This window comes from Achroia grisella, unplaced genomic scaffold (assembly GCF_030625045.1).
Source record: "Achroia grisella isolate CSIRO2021 unplaced genomic scaffold, CSIRO_AGI_Agris_v1 utg402, whole genome shotgun sequence".
NCBI lineage: Eukaryota > Metazoa > Arthropoda > Insecta > Lepidoptera > Pyralidae > Achroia > Achroia grisella.
Genome location: NW_026712841.1, coordinates 295,557 through 316,222, shown reverse-complemented (window position 1 = coordinate 316,222; position 20,666 = coordinate 295,557). Strand labels below are relative to the sequence as shown.

Genomic DNA, 20,666 nt, shown 5'->3' with positions numbered 1-20,666 from the left:
GTTATCAAAATTTGGTGTATTTGAAAGATTCTGACGGATTTCGATAGTAACAATCATTTTCACATGTCATATTGAAACTTAATCCAGGATATGGTGCAGTCAAATCATAATTGTTTTAATAAACTTCTTCGTCCATCGAAAACTTTAATTTATATCTACTTAATTATTATATACCTACTATACAGAAAATTTAAATAGTACGTAAGTTGTAGCTAATTAATCGATATCTATAGAAACTTTTCCTACAGAATTCGAGGGTTACCCAAAGAATCAGTCCATACAGTTAAATACCTATACTGCTAAATTTCTTCTTCTGTTATTTTCCTACTACATCTTACACAAACATATTATTCTGTGTAGCAACAGAATGGGCAATATGAGCATGGTATATTCTATTCTATTTCATACCCAGATTCCAGTAAAACGAAGGAAAGCAGAGCATGATACGGATACGGAAGATAAGAAAAATTCGTAATGGTGAAAATAGCAGATTAAAATTATTTGTTATCCTCTTTACAGCAGTGGGATATAAATGTATTGTAGTGATAAATCAATGTCCACATATGCAGCATTTTAGGATGTTGCCGGAGACAATCTTTTTGATAGTTTTTTTACATATTTTAATCGTATTTCATATTATGGCGTTTGTTCCTATTTTTGATAACGGTTGTTTTTATAATGCATTTTTACTACTACTTTTTCTTTAAAAGCTAAATGAACCAAGAAATGTGTTTTATTTTTACCCTATTAATACTCTTTTATATTGATATACACATATAAATAAAGAATATTTATTTCTTTTAACTTAAAAAAATGTACACTGTGTAATGGAAATTATCATTTATAATTTTAAAAAACATTCATTTAACTTCCAGTTCGTTTTAACCATTAAGTACCCGGAATGGTGACAATTTTTATTCTCGGCAGCGAACAATAAAAATTTATTTAACTAGATGTAAAACTGAGCGACGTCTAAGCTGAGTGAAACATTTTAAAAGAAAGTAACATTGACAACCCTGATTTTGGCGCCGAGAAACTATATTATCTCTCCATTCTTTGTAGCTTTCCAAACTAACTAGTTCATTTCAACCTCATCAAAATTTTATTGCAATTGAAAGTTCAAATGAATGGATGAACAATTTCGTTATTAACATAAGTGTATATATACATTATAATTCGGTATTAATTAATATATCAATATTTAGATGGACAACCAATTACAGCTGAATCCGCGACATTGACGAATTCTACAATCGCGAACTACATGATTCTCTCTAGTTATCTTATTATACTAATATCCAATGTATGTTAAACCTACCATTACTTTTTGCTATGCACAACCACATTATGGTATCTCCTCCCAGCACTCATATTTCTAAACAGATGCTCTAATGAAACCTTAAAAGGACTCTCCTGTAATTGTCAAATTGGTGGCGGAAACAGATGTACTAAGTAAGTGGCGAAAATCAACTCAGATATACTTTATACAGTAATTAATCATAATTATTTAAATTACTTTTACCTTGGGTATAAAATTATACTGTAATACACTTATATATAAATACCGAAATATACAAACAAATAGTACGAGTATCTACAATATAAAATATCAAGAATTTCTATGCTATTGGATCTGGATAGAACACAGTATATACTTAAACTGATAACTCCACAATAACAATATTACGCCATTTACGCACGGGAATTGTTAACCACAATGTCAATCTAATTAGAATGGTATATCATTATTAATTAGCACAATTATTATCAAGCTGATTATTTACTTACAGTACAAACAATGCAATTGCAAATTATGTGAGTAACGATAAAATAATCCTATATTTATTTTATTGTTAACCCTAAAATTATTAGATTATTAATATAAAATAAATGAATACATGAAAAGTAAATACAAACAAATTTATTAATAATATAAACAATAAGACAACAGATAGATTAGATTTGTACTGCGTTACTTGCTTAATAATAATATTTGATTTTTATTCCTGTAATGATATTTTTTTTATTCACACATAAACAACTACGTGGGAATATTTTTCAACAGATCGAATATGGGATCCGATCCAATCAATCACAGCTTTAGCCGAGATTAAATTTTAATTACGTTATTGGAAAATAAAATATTTATTAACGTTTCGGAGAAATTCTATTATAGAATGCATCCAATTCCAAAAATTATACTGCTTTTTTATATAGGCGACAACATCATAAATACTGTTGGAAATATGACCTTACTTAGTCAGAAATGGATAAACAACATTTTAGGTTACAAAACATTGTTAATTCATCCAGTTAACTGTCTGTCACTGCATGTTATTAAAAAATCTACTAAAGCTTTCAATTTGTAATAGTTGTAGACTCATTATAACTTTGTTAAATATATTTTTTTTTCTTCGTATATATCTGTGATAGTCGACTTTTCGTAAAAATCATCTACCATTTACACGTTCCAGTTCGTGGTCAATATTTATTTATTTATACTATTTTATACCAAGTTGTATTCTATTTATAATACAAAAATTAATAGCATACAATTTTATCCTAACTCATCACTCATGTGAACAAACCTGCAGTAAAATATTATGTTCAATGATATAAAAGAAAAATTAGAAGAAAAAGAATGTTCGCATAGTATTTGAGGATCGTCAACACCCATCACAACAATTTTATTTCTACATCCTTTACTTTTATTTTATATTGTATGTCAACTTATTCAGATTTATTTATTACCTACATTTATTTTTATTAATATTATTAATGACTATTACAAATACTATTCAATATTATTTCATTTACAATGTTAATTAAGATAACATCCTCTTATTTTTTACTTTCATAGTACATTACGTAATGTTAAATAAAGAATTAAAGATATCTTCGTGCCGCCGCACACTCTTCTCGACCGTTTTAATTAAGAAACCCTGAAAGAATTAAAACAGCAAAAAAATATAAACGAGTGTGTTTTATCTAGAGGAAATTATACTTTTCTATCCTAAGAACTAACTACCTAAAGTCATGAGATATATATATTTTTTTTATCATTATGTTTTCAGTTAACCAATATGTATAAGCTATGAAGAAATAAGCTCATAATGTAAGTAATATCACATCTGTTCTACTTTTAATCATATATTAAGCATTCAGAAGAACACTAGCGCGACACTTCTGCCAATATTCTACCCAATGTCACACGGCTTGTAAAGCTGTGCTAAAGGCACCTCCTCTCGTGTCCTGCAACAATAGACACGCCCCCCACATTCCTCAATCTTGTGACTACGATGCAGAAAAGTAATAAATCTAATCCGCTTGATGGTAATTGGCATAGCACATAGACAGATGTATTATAAGGTTGCAAGTTGGCGGCCATGAGGACATTTTTTAGGATACAGAATGGGAGCTTTTAAAAGTTAGTGCTTTTAAAGTTAGTCTGACAGATTGGATTTTCGCGGTTCATTGGAAATATTTAATGAAAAGCGTAGTCGCCACGATGGACTATAACTGACTTTAGCTCAAAAAATCTTTGTCACTAGTGGCATTCCACCGTGCACAACACAAGCGGGTGCCACATACTATTATGATCTAATAAACAAAATCTTTTTATTATGAAATCTTTTGGCTCAATGCAACCTCGTTTAGGTTGCAATCTTTTATATTATAATCAAAATTTATTTATAATTTATAAAATAGCAAACGCAAAAGTATCGTTATCTAAATCCGATGACATGCTGATTCAATAATTACAATAAATTGTAAAAATAATTCTCCTCGAAAAAAACCGACCTAAATCGGTAAGGATTTATACACTAATTTAAACACATTAATTTTCGGTTGCAGATCCCCAAATAAATTAACTATAAAGCTCCAAAATACAGTACATGATCTACCTATAATATTTAAGGACTTCCGTCAAATGTCTAGAATTACAATAGCAAATCTTCAGTTGATGACAACAGACTCTCACGGAAATATATCCTTTCAAAGAAAAACCGAATTTTAAAATTCGATCGAAAATATTATCGCGAACTTACCTATAGTTAATATTAAACGAATAATAATAAGATTAATTATCCAGCGCCATCTAATTCCAAGCTAAACAGAGCTTGTGTTATGTGTACTAGACAACTGACCAATATACTTAGATATATATGTATGTAAATAAATACATAATATACATAGAAAACGCCCAGAGCAATATAAATAATAATAAAATACAGTACGGGGAATCAAACCCACGTTCATCGGATATAAAGTGTTATTCTAAACCGTGTCCACCGAGGCCTTCATACATACAAATCGACCATAGAATCTATTTTATTTTTTTAAATTGGTTTAAAATAGAAAATTCGTGGGTATATAAACGTCACCTACATACCTTATAGCATTTTACATGTTTTATACGCTGTTGCCTGTCGGATTTGGACTTGGGTAACACGCCATTATTCTCAGTGAAAATTTGTTTTCTACAACAGCGAGAACCAAATTAATATAAAGGATGCTTGAGCGCGTGTGATCACAGCCAGGTGCGACCTCGCTAAATTAAATTTGTCTCAAACAAAAAGGGGCGACTGCTGTTTATGATTATAAACAAAGTTATATTAACTTAGCTTGGATTGTATGATATTGAACGAGGTGTTACCACGGTGTATGTTCTTTATTAAATATTCTATAATTACCATTATCTTTAAAATTTTCCGATATATCAAAAGAAAGAGATACGGCATAATAAATGTATATACTTATGCAAAGTAATTTTTTATAAATCTATGCCTAGATTATATGCAGATTTATGAACTTGTATCCGATTCACAATACATTTTTTTTTCTTACTGATATTATAAACGTGAAACCTTTCACGCAAAACTACTGAACTAATTTTAATGAAAGTATACAATAATGTATCTTATACATCAGAACAATACATGGGCTACGAATTTCAAACGGGTGAAGCAACGAGCACAGCTAGTCTAACATGACAACACAGATAATGTGTATGTCAAATAACAGATGTGATATGTATTTGAGCAGTATCATAGACCAGAAATACTATATTTTTATGTAGCTAATTAATATACCCAAACTAATAAATAGTAACTATTTTATGTACATGAAAGCATCACTGACAGAATTATTAAGGGCTATCAAAAGGTTAATTAACAAAATTTTTGTCACTTCAGATATAAAGGCTAAATATGAAACGCAAGGTTTTGTCATTAAAACAAGACTGTATTCCAACCCATAATTGATATGCTCTAAAAACCCTAACGGTTTATACCTAACTGATGTCAGAAAGGAGGATTTTTTTGCAGTGTATTTTTGAATACGTTTGTCGATATCGCCATTTATGAATTGATTTTAGAAGAAAAAAAGAGATCTATTTTACTTTTTTCTTCTACTATAATTAGTATCTACGTGTAGTATAGACATTACCTACTATCTATACTAATAATACAAAGAGATAATGTTTAAAAAAAAGTAAATCTTTGCGAATTTGGATGCTTGGGATTATGATGCTTGGGATTATTATGCTTGGGTAATCGATTGAATTGTCCATTTATCGTACAAGGCTATTTTTTTATTATAGACAATAATAGAATGATGCACGCACCTGCGTTAACGTTTTACTCTGGTAGGGCACCAGTAGAGGATAATAAGATGAGTAGGAAGTCAGGTCAATTAGCCCATCATAGTAAATTCACCATGAATTTATCACGATGGTTTCCAGGGGAACCACGTGGAGGTCAACCTGACATGGTACTTTGCTAGCAGAGTGATTATTCGTCCACATTACTAACAATCCCCTTCCGCCCGTACAAGGCTATGACCACGCTACGACCAATCCAATAAGAGAAAAGCTTCATTGGAAAATGTCACAAAAAAATGACGCAGAACAAGTTGCGCGGATTAGCTAGTATATATAGTATGTACAATTTAAGTCGATATCTTGTGCTTTACATAATCTTAACTTAGACAGTGCAGTATGTTTGCCATTAGTACCAATTTCATTTTAGTCTCACAGGCATGAAGCACTGATATGTTTTTGAATAATTAATACCCAAGATATGCCTGAAGACGTGGCTTATCAAAACTTAGTTCACTTCCAAAGTGCCCTTAGATACTCGTCAAGCACAGTGTCGAGACAGTTTAGCTTAGCAGCTTCATGTTTAACTTTGATGTTATATACAGGTTAATCTACTTCTTGCTGTAAACTCTGTGCTTGGGTATTAAAAGTATATCTGGTTTAGTCAATTATTATATATTACATTAACTATATTTTACAGCATCTATTAAGATAATGTATTATATGTTATCATTTCATTTGATGGCCTCGCAATAGTCGTAAATAGGAATACAATATTGTATTCCTATTTACGACAATTACGTGAGCGGAGTAGTATGGCATAATAATACTTTTACATGTACCCTTCTCCAATTATATCACCGACCGATTAACAGATCTGCCATCCGACTGATAGAGATATGAAAAAAAAAGACAGGATGTCATTGACAATAAACCTAAAAAACCAAAATAACTATGAAACTTAAAATATAATTTTTGAATTTCGACTACTGATAAGTAGCACAACAGTATTGATATTGTCTGCATAAATTACTAAACAGGATAATAAATACAAATCAGGTTGAAGAAATTAGTAATCCCATTTCATAGTGATAGAGTGCATCTCTCAGTAGCAAAAATGAACAAATATTGGCGTATACCCAATTATGGCCAGCATTGAAATGTAAATATGAGAGAGATCATTTGGCAAAATATCAAATACTGGCACTTTTTATTAACAAAAGTACACTTAATTTTAATAGCAGGTATTACCACAGTATTGCAATATCTTCGATATACGAAACTGTTACATTAGGAATAATATTTGTTTCTGTGTTTCATAATCTTAACGTCGTTATAGAAGGAAATTTTAAAATAAATCTATATCAAATCACTTAGCTTCTATTATAAAAGTAAGCTAGTTTTGTGTCATTAAATAAAAACCTAGTACCTAGTTTTTTACGTATAATAATAGAACGGTGCACCTGCATACGCTAACGGTGTTAGCTGGGGTAGCATCAGTGGACGTTGATAGCTTTAGCATGAAGTCAGGTCAATTAGCCCAACATATCGTATCACTAGAAATTAACGACAATGATTTCCAAGGGGCAACATGGGGGTCGGGACCAGCATTGACAATTCCCTCTCACTCACTAGTTCTTAGTGTTTAGTCTTAGCTATGGTATACTTCTTTATTTGATTCTTCTTGCATACTTTTATTGATATATAATTTTACGTGTATAATTTAAAGTGTATTGTTTTTATGTAACAATCCTACATACATTTGTTGCTACAAACAAATGTTGTCTTAGTGTATTGAATAAAAAAATATCTATCTATCTCCACATAATATAAGCTTACTACAATTATTTTTCAAAATATGTCATTTTTTGCATAACTTTGAACTGATATTTTTTCTCTTAGATCAGATTATCTTTTAATTTTCGCATATACGAGGATAATAGTACTATTAATTGGTAAATGAATAAGTTCCGTGATTCTTATGGCAAACAAGCGAGTAACATAGTTCAGTGAAGTGCCGAATGACTTCGCAGATAGTTTCGGTCGTAGTTGCCGTCTTTTACGTCTTTCCCCTACATAATGCGGGCTATATCGCTTTAACTAGCGACCCACATACATCCAGTAACTGTGCAAGCATTTCCACGGAAAGTTTCAGCGGGGTTTCTTGTTTCGAGTTATCGGCACCCAATGTTCAATTTTATGGCTCTTGTTCGTCTTTTACATTGTTCAAAAGATATTTTGTGTTATAATAATTATTAATCTAGTTATGTATTATTGACATGTTACTATGCCTTAATAATAACGATAATAACGTCATCAGCATTTGTATATACATTAGCAGTATCATTTCGTATGATGATATTTTATAAGAAAGGCTATATATTCTGCTATATATTGTTACAGTTATTGCTAACACTTTTTGTTATATATAAGCCATTGTTTATTATATAAATTTAAGATTTACGTTTTGGGTCTTTAGATGGTAAAAACAGTTGGTAGAAAGGAATTACTTATTCTGTTCTAAAACCATAAATAAAATATCCATATCTATGTACGTAATAGAAATACAATAGGTAGATTAGATTTAGCAACTATGGACTTACTAAATCTAAGTTTACCATGCACATGTAAGAACTTAATATAAAACAATACCTTGAGTTATATGGCTACAATACTGCATTGGAATATCTTGCCTTGCTATTGACAGTAGACAGTATTGACAGTTGACCATGGGGATGTTTAGAATAAACACTGTATATTTATTTTATTTATACGTTGTTGTAATAGTGTATTGTGTAACAGTTAATAAATTCATATAAGGAAATGTTTTTTATAAATGAATATTAATATTGATAAAAGTATACGCTGGGGCTGAAGAATAATTGTAGGAGGATAAAGTCAGATCGGTCAGCCCATCGCGATGAATTCACTAGGAATTACCCTGTGTGGTTTCCAGGGAGGACCATATGGAGGTAAATATGATATGACTTTACTAGCAATAGGATCCCTGTCATTACACTAGTACATGTCAATTCCTACCAAAGTGATGAAATGAAATTATAATTTTCTTTCATGTTTCAAAATTTATATGAAAATCTATTATGATTTTAACTACTTTGGGAATTGTTGAATTTAAACCAGGGGAAGACACTCCTTTGTTCCTCCGTTCCTGGTTCTGATGTATTATTGAAATTACATCGCATGTCAATTTTTAAAACTATTTAATATTGTAGCATTCCGATATGGTTTCTTACGTATAGTCGAAATACTATCTACTAAAATCTATATGAGACAATGTAGTAAAATAATATCGTATATTATATTTTATGAAAATTCTAAAGTAAAAAACACAAATAAAACTAAGCAACCGCTCCACATATCTTTCTGAAGCAAATTAGACCCAAAGTCATATCTATATCAATCAATAAATAAAAATGTAATTGATCACTGTCCGTACATATTATTAGAAAAACTATTATTAAGCGACTTTGTCAACGTCATCACGTTATCAAAACTCAAAACAAAATTATTGTAATCTGTGCGTTTATATTCGCTAATCTCGAAAACGCCTTAAACAATTTGGGTGCGGTTTTGACTAATATATGTAAGCTTCACTTAAAATTTTGTTTACTTTATTTTATAGAAATCGGTGCACAAACAAAGAAGAAAGTTAGACGAAAACAGAGTCGCGGGCTCAGCTAGTTAACGGCACAATACAAAAATGTCGACTCACTTCATTTGTACGTTACAGAATAGTACACACAGTGCAGAAATGTAAGGCAGGTAGCGATAAAACGTATTCGTGTGCGAGGTGATAGATCGGGGGCAATTGACAAGGGTCAGACCCAGAACCCCGAACGCCATCGTCCACCATTCGATTTCGCAAACACAAGTCAAGTAAGCCAACTTTAAAAGCCATCGTCCCGTACCCTTTTATGAGCAAAAGGAACGTTTGGTATTTCATTGATAGCTTACATAATATGAGCAGGCCGGCAAAAGGGAGAATATGTGGATACTTGAAAATTTCCCACTATGTCGTTTAATAATTCAATAAACTTCAAGTTTATTCACAATCTGCGATCTACAATAGAACATCTGAGATCCCACTACACTACGAAGTCGGAGATTTTTTTCTGCCTAAAATAGTACCGTCTCCATATATACCTACTTATAGCTTTAATTAATTTAATTACTTTAATTATTGTATCAACAATAGATTTTATAAACAACACTATAATTTTATTAGGTAATAATATCAAATCTTCTCAAGCCCTCCCTGCCCGTTTTGTAAAATGACTTAATTCTTTTTTTAAATACTCTAGCATCAAGAAGAGAATTTAATTAAAACTCGGAACTGGCCATTTAGCTAATGAAGGCAACCATCCGCCGACCGCCTTCGTACAGATTACAAAATTATCATTAAACTCTTTTCTTGACTACAGTTAGTTTAAATAAATCGTAGATGCCCATTTTTAGATTAATTATATCTAAGTTTTAATTAACAATACCACAGAAAAATTATAATTCATAAAAAATAATTTGTCTTCTCTAATATTGTATTGTTAATGAAAACCTAATGAATAAGTATTCTCAATTTTCCAATGGTAGTTAATTCTTGTGGAAGTACATTTTACTTACATGTGTGATAAAATAAGGTCTCTTAAGCTTACAGCTATTAGTCTCCATGCTTATGTAGACTCTACTATACAGCGAAAACAAATATCTACTCGTATATCAGAGTGAATTAACGAGGAGCATTAATCGTTTTTACGGATCAAGTGCGATCCGGATTTAAAAATAAAACTTAAATGTTGGCTAATTAAGCTTACCTTTCGTAAATTTACGAGTTTACAATCATTGGCTAATTTGAGTGTGCGACCGCGTTGCAAATCGGAGTGGACCGTGCATTAATCACGGAGGTGAGTTTAAGCCACGCTTGATGACCACCGCCCGCCCGTGCACACCGTCACCATGTGCACTGAATATCAATGTCACTTGGATAAGTAAAGTGTACATATATTTTATAGATGTTGCTACCCACACTAATAGAATTGAACAAAATATATATTATTTTGTTTAATCCTTAAGGAGAAATGCCATTAAGATATACTTAATAACAACTAGGCATCTACGTACTGTACTTTTACTGTGTATACAAAATTTACTGTAGAACGTATATTGTCACCTACTGTCATTCATGATAACGATTTAATAAATTAAGGGATGCTATTTATATTTTTTTTCAAAATATGTGTTTTTTTTTTGCTGAAGGCCATTTAATTAATTCATAAATTTACACTATTTTGTTTAATTCCGCTACCATTAGCGTGTTTAAGACCGCAAATAATCAGTGCGGAAACCTGGCGACCTGACCATCACGCTGTTCGGGGACTGTTGTATCGGAGTGTGGTACACTAGGTTTACATATTATATCCGATCTCTATTCGCTGCCTGATGATGCCTCGTTTAGATGCGAAACACGTGTCACAATATGGGTAGATTCAATAACAGTCGAAATTGTATCAGTAATAGGTAAGGTCTTATGACCGTTATCGGTACTAATGGTACCGTTATCGGTACCATTAGCAGTGGTCAGGTTTCTACACTGTATATTTGTGGTCTCACACATTCTAATGGTAGCGAAATTAAACAAAATAACATAAATCTTTATGTAAGGATACCATTAAGACACACTTCATAACCATACTCGTCCGCATACTTTTAGTGTAGAAGGTATGTTGCCATCCACTGTTATTCTTGTGACTCAACATGTGAACTATTTGAAAAAATAAATGATACTAATGAAACTGTATTATATTGCGCTGTTTTAGTAATTCTTTTTTAATTAGATGCTTGAGTTTAAGCTACGCCTAATGACCGCCACCCGCCCGCGTACTCTGACACCATACTGAATACCAATGTCGTTTGTTAGATAATTATTTATGTAATGGATGGATAGATATGTTGCTATCCACTATATCATATCATTTATGTCACTCAATCACCCAACTATATATAACAATTTTAGAGATTGCTTATTTCGGTTTTATCAAGGAAATCAGTTCAGGACATTCGTCTACATTAACTCTACAATCATTTTTGTCTTTTCTGTCATATAGAAATGATTAATATTATATTTTCATGATTTAATTTATTCCAATTTCTTTTGTTCTTATTTTTACTCATTATTACTATACCGTACTCCATCTCCTCCACATCACCACACAATAATGACTATACTAAAAAAACAACGAGTACCTACATACAAATAATATACGCAGCGATACCTCTACGGCCCGAAATAAATCAAGATTTATTATGAATAAATCTTGATTTATTTCTGTCGATTGGGTTCTTAATCATTGCAGTTCCACGGGTTCCGATATGAGAGCAATGTATTCGTATATTCAAAGTTTCAAGCCTCCAATTTATATTATTTGGACTATATATTTGTGAAATGAAGAAGATTTCACAAATTTTAATTTGAGTACATCTATTACGGAGACAAAATAAAAAATAATTGCGTCTGTATTATTTTTTAAATCATACCTTATTATAATAATTATTTTCTAGTAAAATATAATATTTTACTGTGTACCAAAATCCTAATATATAAGAAAATTCTAAAAAAAATAAGAATATTACATTTATTAAATGAATGATCCCTGTGATAATGCTTTGGTTTTCTAACTCCAATATAATCATGATCAATTTTATAGTAGGTAGGTCAACAAAATCGTTATTAGTAGATACAATAGAATATTATTATTTAATATTATATATTGAGAAGTATTAAATATTAAAATCCTTCGTCATTTTTAACCTTCATGTCTACTGCCAATTGAAGAAGGATACTTGGCAATATTATAATTTAGAGTTGTATCGTCTATCAACCTCAGAGACTTCAGCGCAGCGATTTGAGACATGAAAAGCAGCCCGGATGGATTCTTGTAACATTTCCCCAGTGGCTGTATAGTGACATCTAAAAATACAATAAAAAAGCAAGCTAAAAGGGAAAGAGTCGTGCAAAATAGGCAATGTTTAAAGGTTTTTAGCGATATTATTATTGTAAACATTACAGAAACTAAATTTACCGTGATGTACAGCCCCAAAATATTATTATGTTTATAGAATTAGTAGTGTTGTTTTTAATACAACAATTACAGTAAATCGTGTGGTTGTAGTCAACTCATACATAAACATTTCCTTTGGAAAGTTTACACTGTATCCTGACTAGACTAAACCTACTAACCTTCGCTCCTAAGAATGTCTTTCAATTTTCTAATTGGTCTAGGCAGTTAACTCATAAACCGGTCTTGTGTCCTAATTGGTCTAGGCAGCTAACTCCTAAACCAGACTAACGCAATAGATCTACGTAGGCCGTAGTGCTACACCAGACAATAGCCCAAACCGCCCAATAAAAAAAATACAGTCAATCTTGAGAGGTTATAAAATACACAGATAAATACAAGTACAATAAAATACTTACTAACTCCTACAGCGCAGGAGAACAAATCAATATGACAATGATTAATCATAGGCCGATAGTTATACGACTTCATGTTAGGCTTCCAAATTTGCGCACACGCAGGCTCGTACGTGTCCACGCAGTAGGTTGGACAAGTATGATTGCAGGCTTGGTGAGCGCCGACTATACTGAAGTCATTCACTCTACGATTTCTTGTGAAATTAGTTTTTCTTAAATTACAAAGTCTGTCATGAACTTGATAAATGTCTGTAGTATGAAACAAGAAAAATATTATATAATATAAATCTTGAAAAAAAAGACAAGAAAGAATTTAATATATTATTTATGTATATATTTTTGAAATAAAAGAATACCTAAAATATGTTGTAATCGACATTTCATTCTGTTCAAATGGCATATGTTTTGAAACGTTCCTATAATTCGGGCACCACTCGTCACTGCTGCTGCTCCGCACACATAGTCAAACACGTTCGAACATTGTATTTTATGACAATTTTCCCCAATAATTAAAGCTGGAAGATAAAGAAGTATCCAATCTACTCCGATATTATGGAGAGAGTGTCTAGAGAGCGGATATTATTGTAAGGAAAGTAAACACTCCACCGATTTGAAAAATCGAAACATGATTCCAGAGTAACATATGCTACACATTATGTTATTATTTATAAACTCATCTATTTATAATATGAATAATGTATTCTTTGAATTTTCTATAATAAATAATAATATATCATTATCTAAGTTACCAGTTAATACACCATAACTTACTATTTAATCCCAAAATTACTACTAAAACGACATGAAACATAACAGAGTCGTAACCACAAAATAACTAATATTGTACTAGCATTTATAAAAATCCATACAGTAAGCAAACTCACATTGATTGGTTCTGCTAACATCACAGCTTTATAACTTTTTAATGCTCGTGGCTTGAAGTAATGGAAATTTTGTTTGTTATTCACTCGAATATGAAATTAATTCTACAGTTTGCATGTCACATATGTTTATTTATGACTTTGTGCTGTGCTTAACTGCTTAGTATTATCCGTTTTTGTATTATCAATAAATATATATATATGTACTAGCAACAACTTTTTTCACTGGCGGTTCTCCCAAATGTTATGATGAAATATTTCGTTAAAGAGATCTTAAATTTAATGAAGCAGAAATAATGTATATCCATCCCTAAATGGTTATTTCATTCATTATAGATTTATACAAATATTATTGCAAATAAACTTGTATAAAAGTAGGCAAGGTACAGACAAATTGGGAAAGAAAATTTTATAATTTCCTCTTTCTTTCATTTAACTGACTTAATTTGTTTATTTCTAAATAGAAATTAAATACGAACATATTTTTATTAACACAATAATTTTAAGGAAACAACAGAAACAACCGTTTTTTATTAATTTAACACTTCGTTGAACAAATGGTCTGCTGAGACACAATTCAGAACTTTCTGCATTTCACTTCTGGACTCGACGGAACAATATTTTGTTTAATTCTAAGTGTTAATAATACGCTGGACAAGCGGCTTGGTATAGATTTCTATATCGAATTCAACTTCTTTCCTATGTTATTTTTTTCTTTTATTTATATTTACGTATGTTACACTTAGCTTTCCTAGTCGACTTTTATAATTCTGGCTGTCGATAGACTACTGACATTCCTATATGATTAAACTATTACACGAAGAACCAAATACCAAATAAAATTATTTATGTTTTTTAAACGATTTTATTGAAGCCAAACTTCTAAAATTAGCCATATATCTATAGTACCTACAAATTTTTAATAGTGTAAAGAATGTAAAGAATATAAATAGCAGCATGGTGGTGCGATATGTGTAAAGAATATATGTACATCTAAAATATCAAACAGTTTTATGACCAGAAGTAAACTCGGAGACCGCCTGAGAAAAACCTGAGAAAATTTACTTATTTATTTACATCTATCTTATCATAGTCGTGTGCAGATTACAATAAATCTAATAATCAATTTTGACTATATGCTGTATAAAGTAGTGTAAAATACGAATAGGACGTCGTGAGAATCTGAAAACAAAATACATTTACGTAAGTGAGTATAGAACACGCAATTCTCTATTAATTAAATTAGAAACATACAATAATATTACATTTTTGACAACTACTCATATACACATAAAAAAGTCATCAACATTGTTTTACATGTTTTTCATAGTAGATACCCATATGAATATGTAGTAATCATACGAAACATGGGTATCCACACAGCAAAAGTAATTATATTGCCATTTAGAATTTGAAAAACTTCGATTGAACGGAATAAAAACATTCCAATAAGATGTGATTTTTTTAAATAATTATAGGTCTGATTAAATATCTTTTTAAAAGATTATATATGTTTGAATATATATATTCCATCACTCTTATGTATATGCCTATATACCACAACAAATTTAACCTATAGAAAACTATACAGATCTATTGCTAAATAGGTACTATGAACAATATATACAGAGTGTAAGTGGTTACTAGAGATAGACTTTGTATTTACATACGATGGGCTACACTACATTATAATTTGATATCATATACACAGACGACAAGCTGATGACTAATCCTATGGTAAGTGGTAACCACTTACCATAGGATTAGTCATCAGCTTGTTTGCCATACCAGTTACATAAAAAAACTATTAGAATCTATATTTAAATTAATGATCAATCAATCAATCAAGAAAATCTTGTCTCAACCTACACATAGTAATTATTAAGATTAGTACTCATTATCAAACCGATTAGTAGTCTTATTCCATTTATACTCTACAAACTGTAGAGATGAAATAGTCTGTAATAACCAAAAATATACTTAAATCTCACCGATGTGTAAGTATTCAGAGTAATGGGACTAAATTTTAACGCAGTGAAATAAAGTGGTCTCTGTGATCTGAAACAAATAATCAAATAGTTATATGTTAATACTGATAACGGCATTAACATCGCTATACAGCTATGATGCGCTAGTCTTCGTACTACGGCACTGGGCCCTGCAATATTGTGCATCTGTGGCATTACGTTTGCGCGGGAAAATAAAAAAAATGGCTTCTTCTTCAAACAAACTGATTAATTGTTGTGCTCTTCATTGTTCATTATTTCATACTACTGTTTTACTATTTATGTTTGCAATTTACTTTTATTCGTCGTCTGTAAAAGCCCCTACCGCAAGTTATACCGTGTATTAAATATCCCTTCATAAGCCTAAACAATATAAGAAAGTAGGATATACCTCTGCAGCATGAGGAGTAGTGCACGTCGACTCCGAATATCACAATTGTACCATCCACTCTCGTACACCGCATCCGATACGCCTAAGCTCTGCATAAAAAATAGTAACACTTGTATTTTTTTAATTTGTTCTTTATATGTATATATATAAATAAAGAGATTATTATATTTTTAAATTCATTATAGCATCATAGTCTAGTTCCTACCTCTGCTTAGATGCCGAAGATTATGAGTTAAAATGTGGTCGATAACGGTAGATTTATATCTTTGACGCTATCTCCGATAACGGAAAGACCAATAAAAAACCTAAAAATATATGTGACAGAAACCGTAAATCCAATCCCTTGCCATGCTGGAGTCAAATATATACCTATCTAGCGAAATATGGACATGTTTTGCATTTACCACGACGTCAACAAATAATATTGTATGTTAATATTCCATTGGGATAGAATATTTCTTTTACTTTGAAGTAAACTTATAAGTGATACCAACCGTTCTAAATATATCATCAGCATACCAGCATACAACTCCCATTTGAGTCAGTGCAGCACAGAGAAAAAACTTACTACTCACTTCCAATATGGGATCTAGAAACTGAAACATAAATGTTTTCTATTAATAAATTTGAGTAACATAGTCACTTATGATAAATTTAAGTAATTTTGCAAGTATAAATTAAATTCTAGCAAAGTACTTACTACTATAATAAACATAACACAGCAAATATCAACAGAGCTCAAAAGAACGTTTATCAAGTTCACCACAGCAAAGGCATCCTCCAAATCATTGCCGTACCTGAAAATTATACAAAAATGTTATACTTAAATCGCATACTTACAGTACAAGTAGGATCAGTACCCGCTTAATACAATCTAAATTAGCCGCACATAATACTGTGGCTACAAAAACAATGGAGATACCGCTAGTTACAAATAATAATTATAATCATCATCATCAGCCCACTACAGTCTACTAATGGGCTCATTAATAATACCAAAATAACTTTCCTTGTGAAGATAACTTTAAGAATATTTACTTGATTAATCTCTGATGAATCTTTACTACTGCAACAATCTCGTCATAACAATCAAGTGATCCTCTAACAACAGTGTCCCCATCTGATGTGCCAATACTTCTAATCTTGACTTGTAGTATACGTAATAGCATGCCGATATGACTTGCCATAGTTATAAAAAATACATCACAACCCACCATGCAAAACACGCATGCCATTCCTGAAATTATTTCACTAGTTCAATTATACAAGTCTAAATTAAAAAACTGCTTCCGTAACCTATTATGTTTCAATATAAACATTATATAACAACTTCCAATGTCATCATCATCATTTCCGGCAGGAAGACGTCCACTGCTGAACAAAGACCTTCCCCGAAAATATCGGTCAACGATCTGTCCTGCGCTACTCGCATCCAACGCAGAAAAATTCCGAGCACAGCCTTTTCCATTGCCCTCTGAGTGACTCTGAGCTTATATGAGACCCATAGCGACCACGTTCCTGTGCCGTAAGTCATCTGTCAAAACACATTGGTCGTAAAGGTTCGTCTTGCATATCTTTCATTTAAAATTAATTGTTCTCGAATTTCGAAAACGTACAACCACTAATGTAAGTAAATCTCTGATAACAAATAAAATCTTTAATGGAGGGCGTATACAGTCCCGAAACCCATTTGCGATTTCATTGGTACTGTTATTATCGAAAAATCTGGTGAAAATAATTACACACAAAATAAAATCGTATATTAAAAATTAGTAAGTTTTTTTTAAAAACAGTACTTACCCGCGGATACTTCGTAAATATATACAAATTCGTGTACAACAGGCTTCGATTTATCAAATGGATAGTACAACTGCCATACATAGCCTAAATCTGTGGGAATCCCTCTGATTAACCTATATATATGCAGGACCACTGGAGTCAGATTATAAAAACACGCTCCTATGATAGTCAAATAGACGTATACTGCAATTAAAGTAGTATTTTACTGTAGAGTATACGAAGGATAATAAGGTTGGTACTATGACGTACGGAGTATGCTACGTTCCTGAGAACCAACCGTATACCCATTACAACCATTAAAACCACCTACAAAAACCGTCTACAAACTCATGGAATTATTAAAATATATCGTTTTTCATTCAAACTAAGAAAATAATAATAACAAAAATACATCATAATTGTTTACAAGATAAAATAAGTTTATTAGACATTTAACATTCTTATGAATAACGGGGTTTTTATGTATGTATTCAGGTAATTTAACAATTGTATCATATTTTTAAAGCACATTGGCTGCTTATCGTGAGAATTGTACCTATGGTGACTTTGTCCCTACATGTGAATTGTAAATGTGCATAAATATGATACAATGAGTACAAAAAAATAAACGAATAGAAAGTCTTTTCCAATTACTCATATATACATGCATATCTACATATAAAAAAGAATTTCAAGAGGTTAAAAATTTATGAAGTGTTTGAAAATGCATATAGGACAAACAAAACATTATTTTTTATCAGTAAGGACTTCTTATTTGATATTTTTGGTAAACATAACTATAATTAGACTAGAACTTAGCGACTTCTATGGTCATAATTGGTCGTCTTGTTCTACATGTCTACATATATATGTATATACTACTAGATAAGGGATAGGAATAGCTTACACGTTTCTACAGATCGCAAAGATTTAAGACTACTGTTTTTTATAGCAACTGCTTTAGGATTTTTCTCAGCAACAGGCCAAATATCAGCTAATTCTTTGACTACTTGACGAAATGTGTTTTTCTTGTACCAAAGGGTTAACAGCTTCCCAAAACCTAGGAACAAAATAAGCATTTATTGCTATGTGACCGAGATGATTTCTTTATTTAAATTAACACTCAGTAATTTCCCATTGTCCAAGATAGTCTAGCCTTCTGCAAATCTATCACGGAGTTCTAATAGGTCGAGGACTTTGGATGTCTCCGATTGAATTACATATATCTTAATTATATATATATATATATTTACTATTAATATTCTACATGAATTGAAAATAGAGAAGTAGGTTTTGTTTGAAAAAATTACGAACTAAGTATTTCATCTTAGTTCTATACTCATTATTTTATATAAAATTGATTACAGTTTTTTAATACCTCGTATTGGGATATATAATTTCTATTCGGTAATTGAAATGATCATACATAAATATTATTAAAATTGTTATTATTGATTAAACTTGCATTTGAAGTATGATAAGTTTTAAAACTCTTATCATAATACTGAGAGAAGTTAAAAGAAAAGCCAAGACTGTATCGCATCAGCACGAATTCGAACTTAAAACAGAGGAGAAGCAGTTATAACGCAACTGGATGAACCAAGAATTTTATATAAGGATAAATATATCTATTAAATATATCGCTTCTCTCTGGATACCCTGTAAGAGACCTGAGCGTATAATTTAAATAACAGTGATTAATATTGTAATACAAAAAGGATTAAAATATTAGATACCGATATTGTTTAATTGCTACCACTACTTTGCTCCAAACAAACCAAATCATGAAATATATAAATTATATATAAGCATGTACACCAATCAATACAAGAATTATAAAAGGTAATGCTATCACAGAATATTCTAATACAAATATTTTTTACACGTATCTAAATACGTGGGTGACATAAACAGTATAGTATCTATAGTAGTCCTACATATGAATTGAAAATAATACAAAATGTTCGCATGTTGTGAATTTCTTTTTCTGCAGTTTGTACTGTATCTTCATTATACTATTTATACAAACAAAGGCATGTTACTTGTTAATTTAAATTTCGAAGCAACATAATTTTGGTACTATTTAAGACTTTTTAAATTTATCAATTGCAATCACAAAGTGAAATTCTTCCACCTTCCTTTTATAATATTGCTTTACATAACAATTAAGATACTCACTCATTATACCGTACCCTAAAACGTGTAAATTACCATCAAGAAGCTGTTCCACAGATACCGTTTTGGACAGTAAATAAACTACATAGCCTTGTTCTCCAATCAATATAAGTATTGCAAGAGATGTTGCAATTACAAAATGTGAAAGTACAATAATTTTACGTAGATTAGTGGTTGGTACATCATCAATAAACGATAGTCCTACTCTTCGGATAAAGAAATTACAATATAATAAAGTATTGTGAATCTCCTTTTCTGCAAGTGTTCTTGTCTCAGACATTTTTCTGCTGATAAAAATATTCAATATATACTGGAAAATATTGAGTCAATATATAAATGCTACAATTCT

The 20,666-nt window shown here is 31.0% G+C and overlaps 2 protein-coding genes across 2 annotated transcripts; both read right to left on the bottom strand.

Moving 5' to 3' along the window:
* Nucleotides 1-12,417: 12,417 nt before the first annotated feature.
* LOC131844490 (uncharacterized) lies at nt 12,418-13,896 on the bottom strand. The gene is made up of 4 exons (XM_059193396.1): nt 13,857-13,896; nt 13,442-13,600; nt 13,089-13,334; nt 12,418-12,581 (listed from the first exon to the last, which is right to left on the bottom strand). Exons 1-4 carry the CDS (start codon nt 13,894-13,896, stop codon nt 12,418-12,420), a joined length of 609 nt encoding a protein of 202 aa, XP_059049379.1.
* Nucleotides 13,897-15,088: 1,192 nt separating this feature from the next.
* On the bottom strand, nt 15,089-20,597 carry LOC131844224 (odorant receptor 4-like). The gene is made up of 9 exons (XM_059193045.1): nt 20,321-20,597; nt 19,050-19,202; nt 18,164-18,346; nt 17,402-17,600; nt 17,064-17,160; nt 16,858-16,959; nt 16,364-16,452; nt 15,958-16,024; nt 15,089-15,148 (listed from the first exon to the last, which is right to left on the bottom strand). The coding sequence occupies exons 1-9, from the start codon at nt 20,595-20,597 to the stop codon at nt 15,089-15,091; spliced, it is 1,227 nt and encodes a 408-aa protein (XP_059049028.1).
* Between the last annotated feature and the right edge of the window lie 69 nt (nt 20,598-20,666).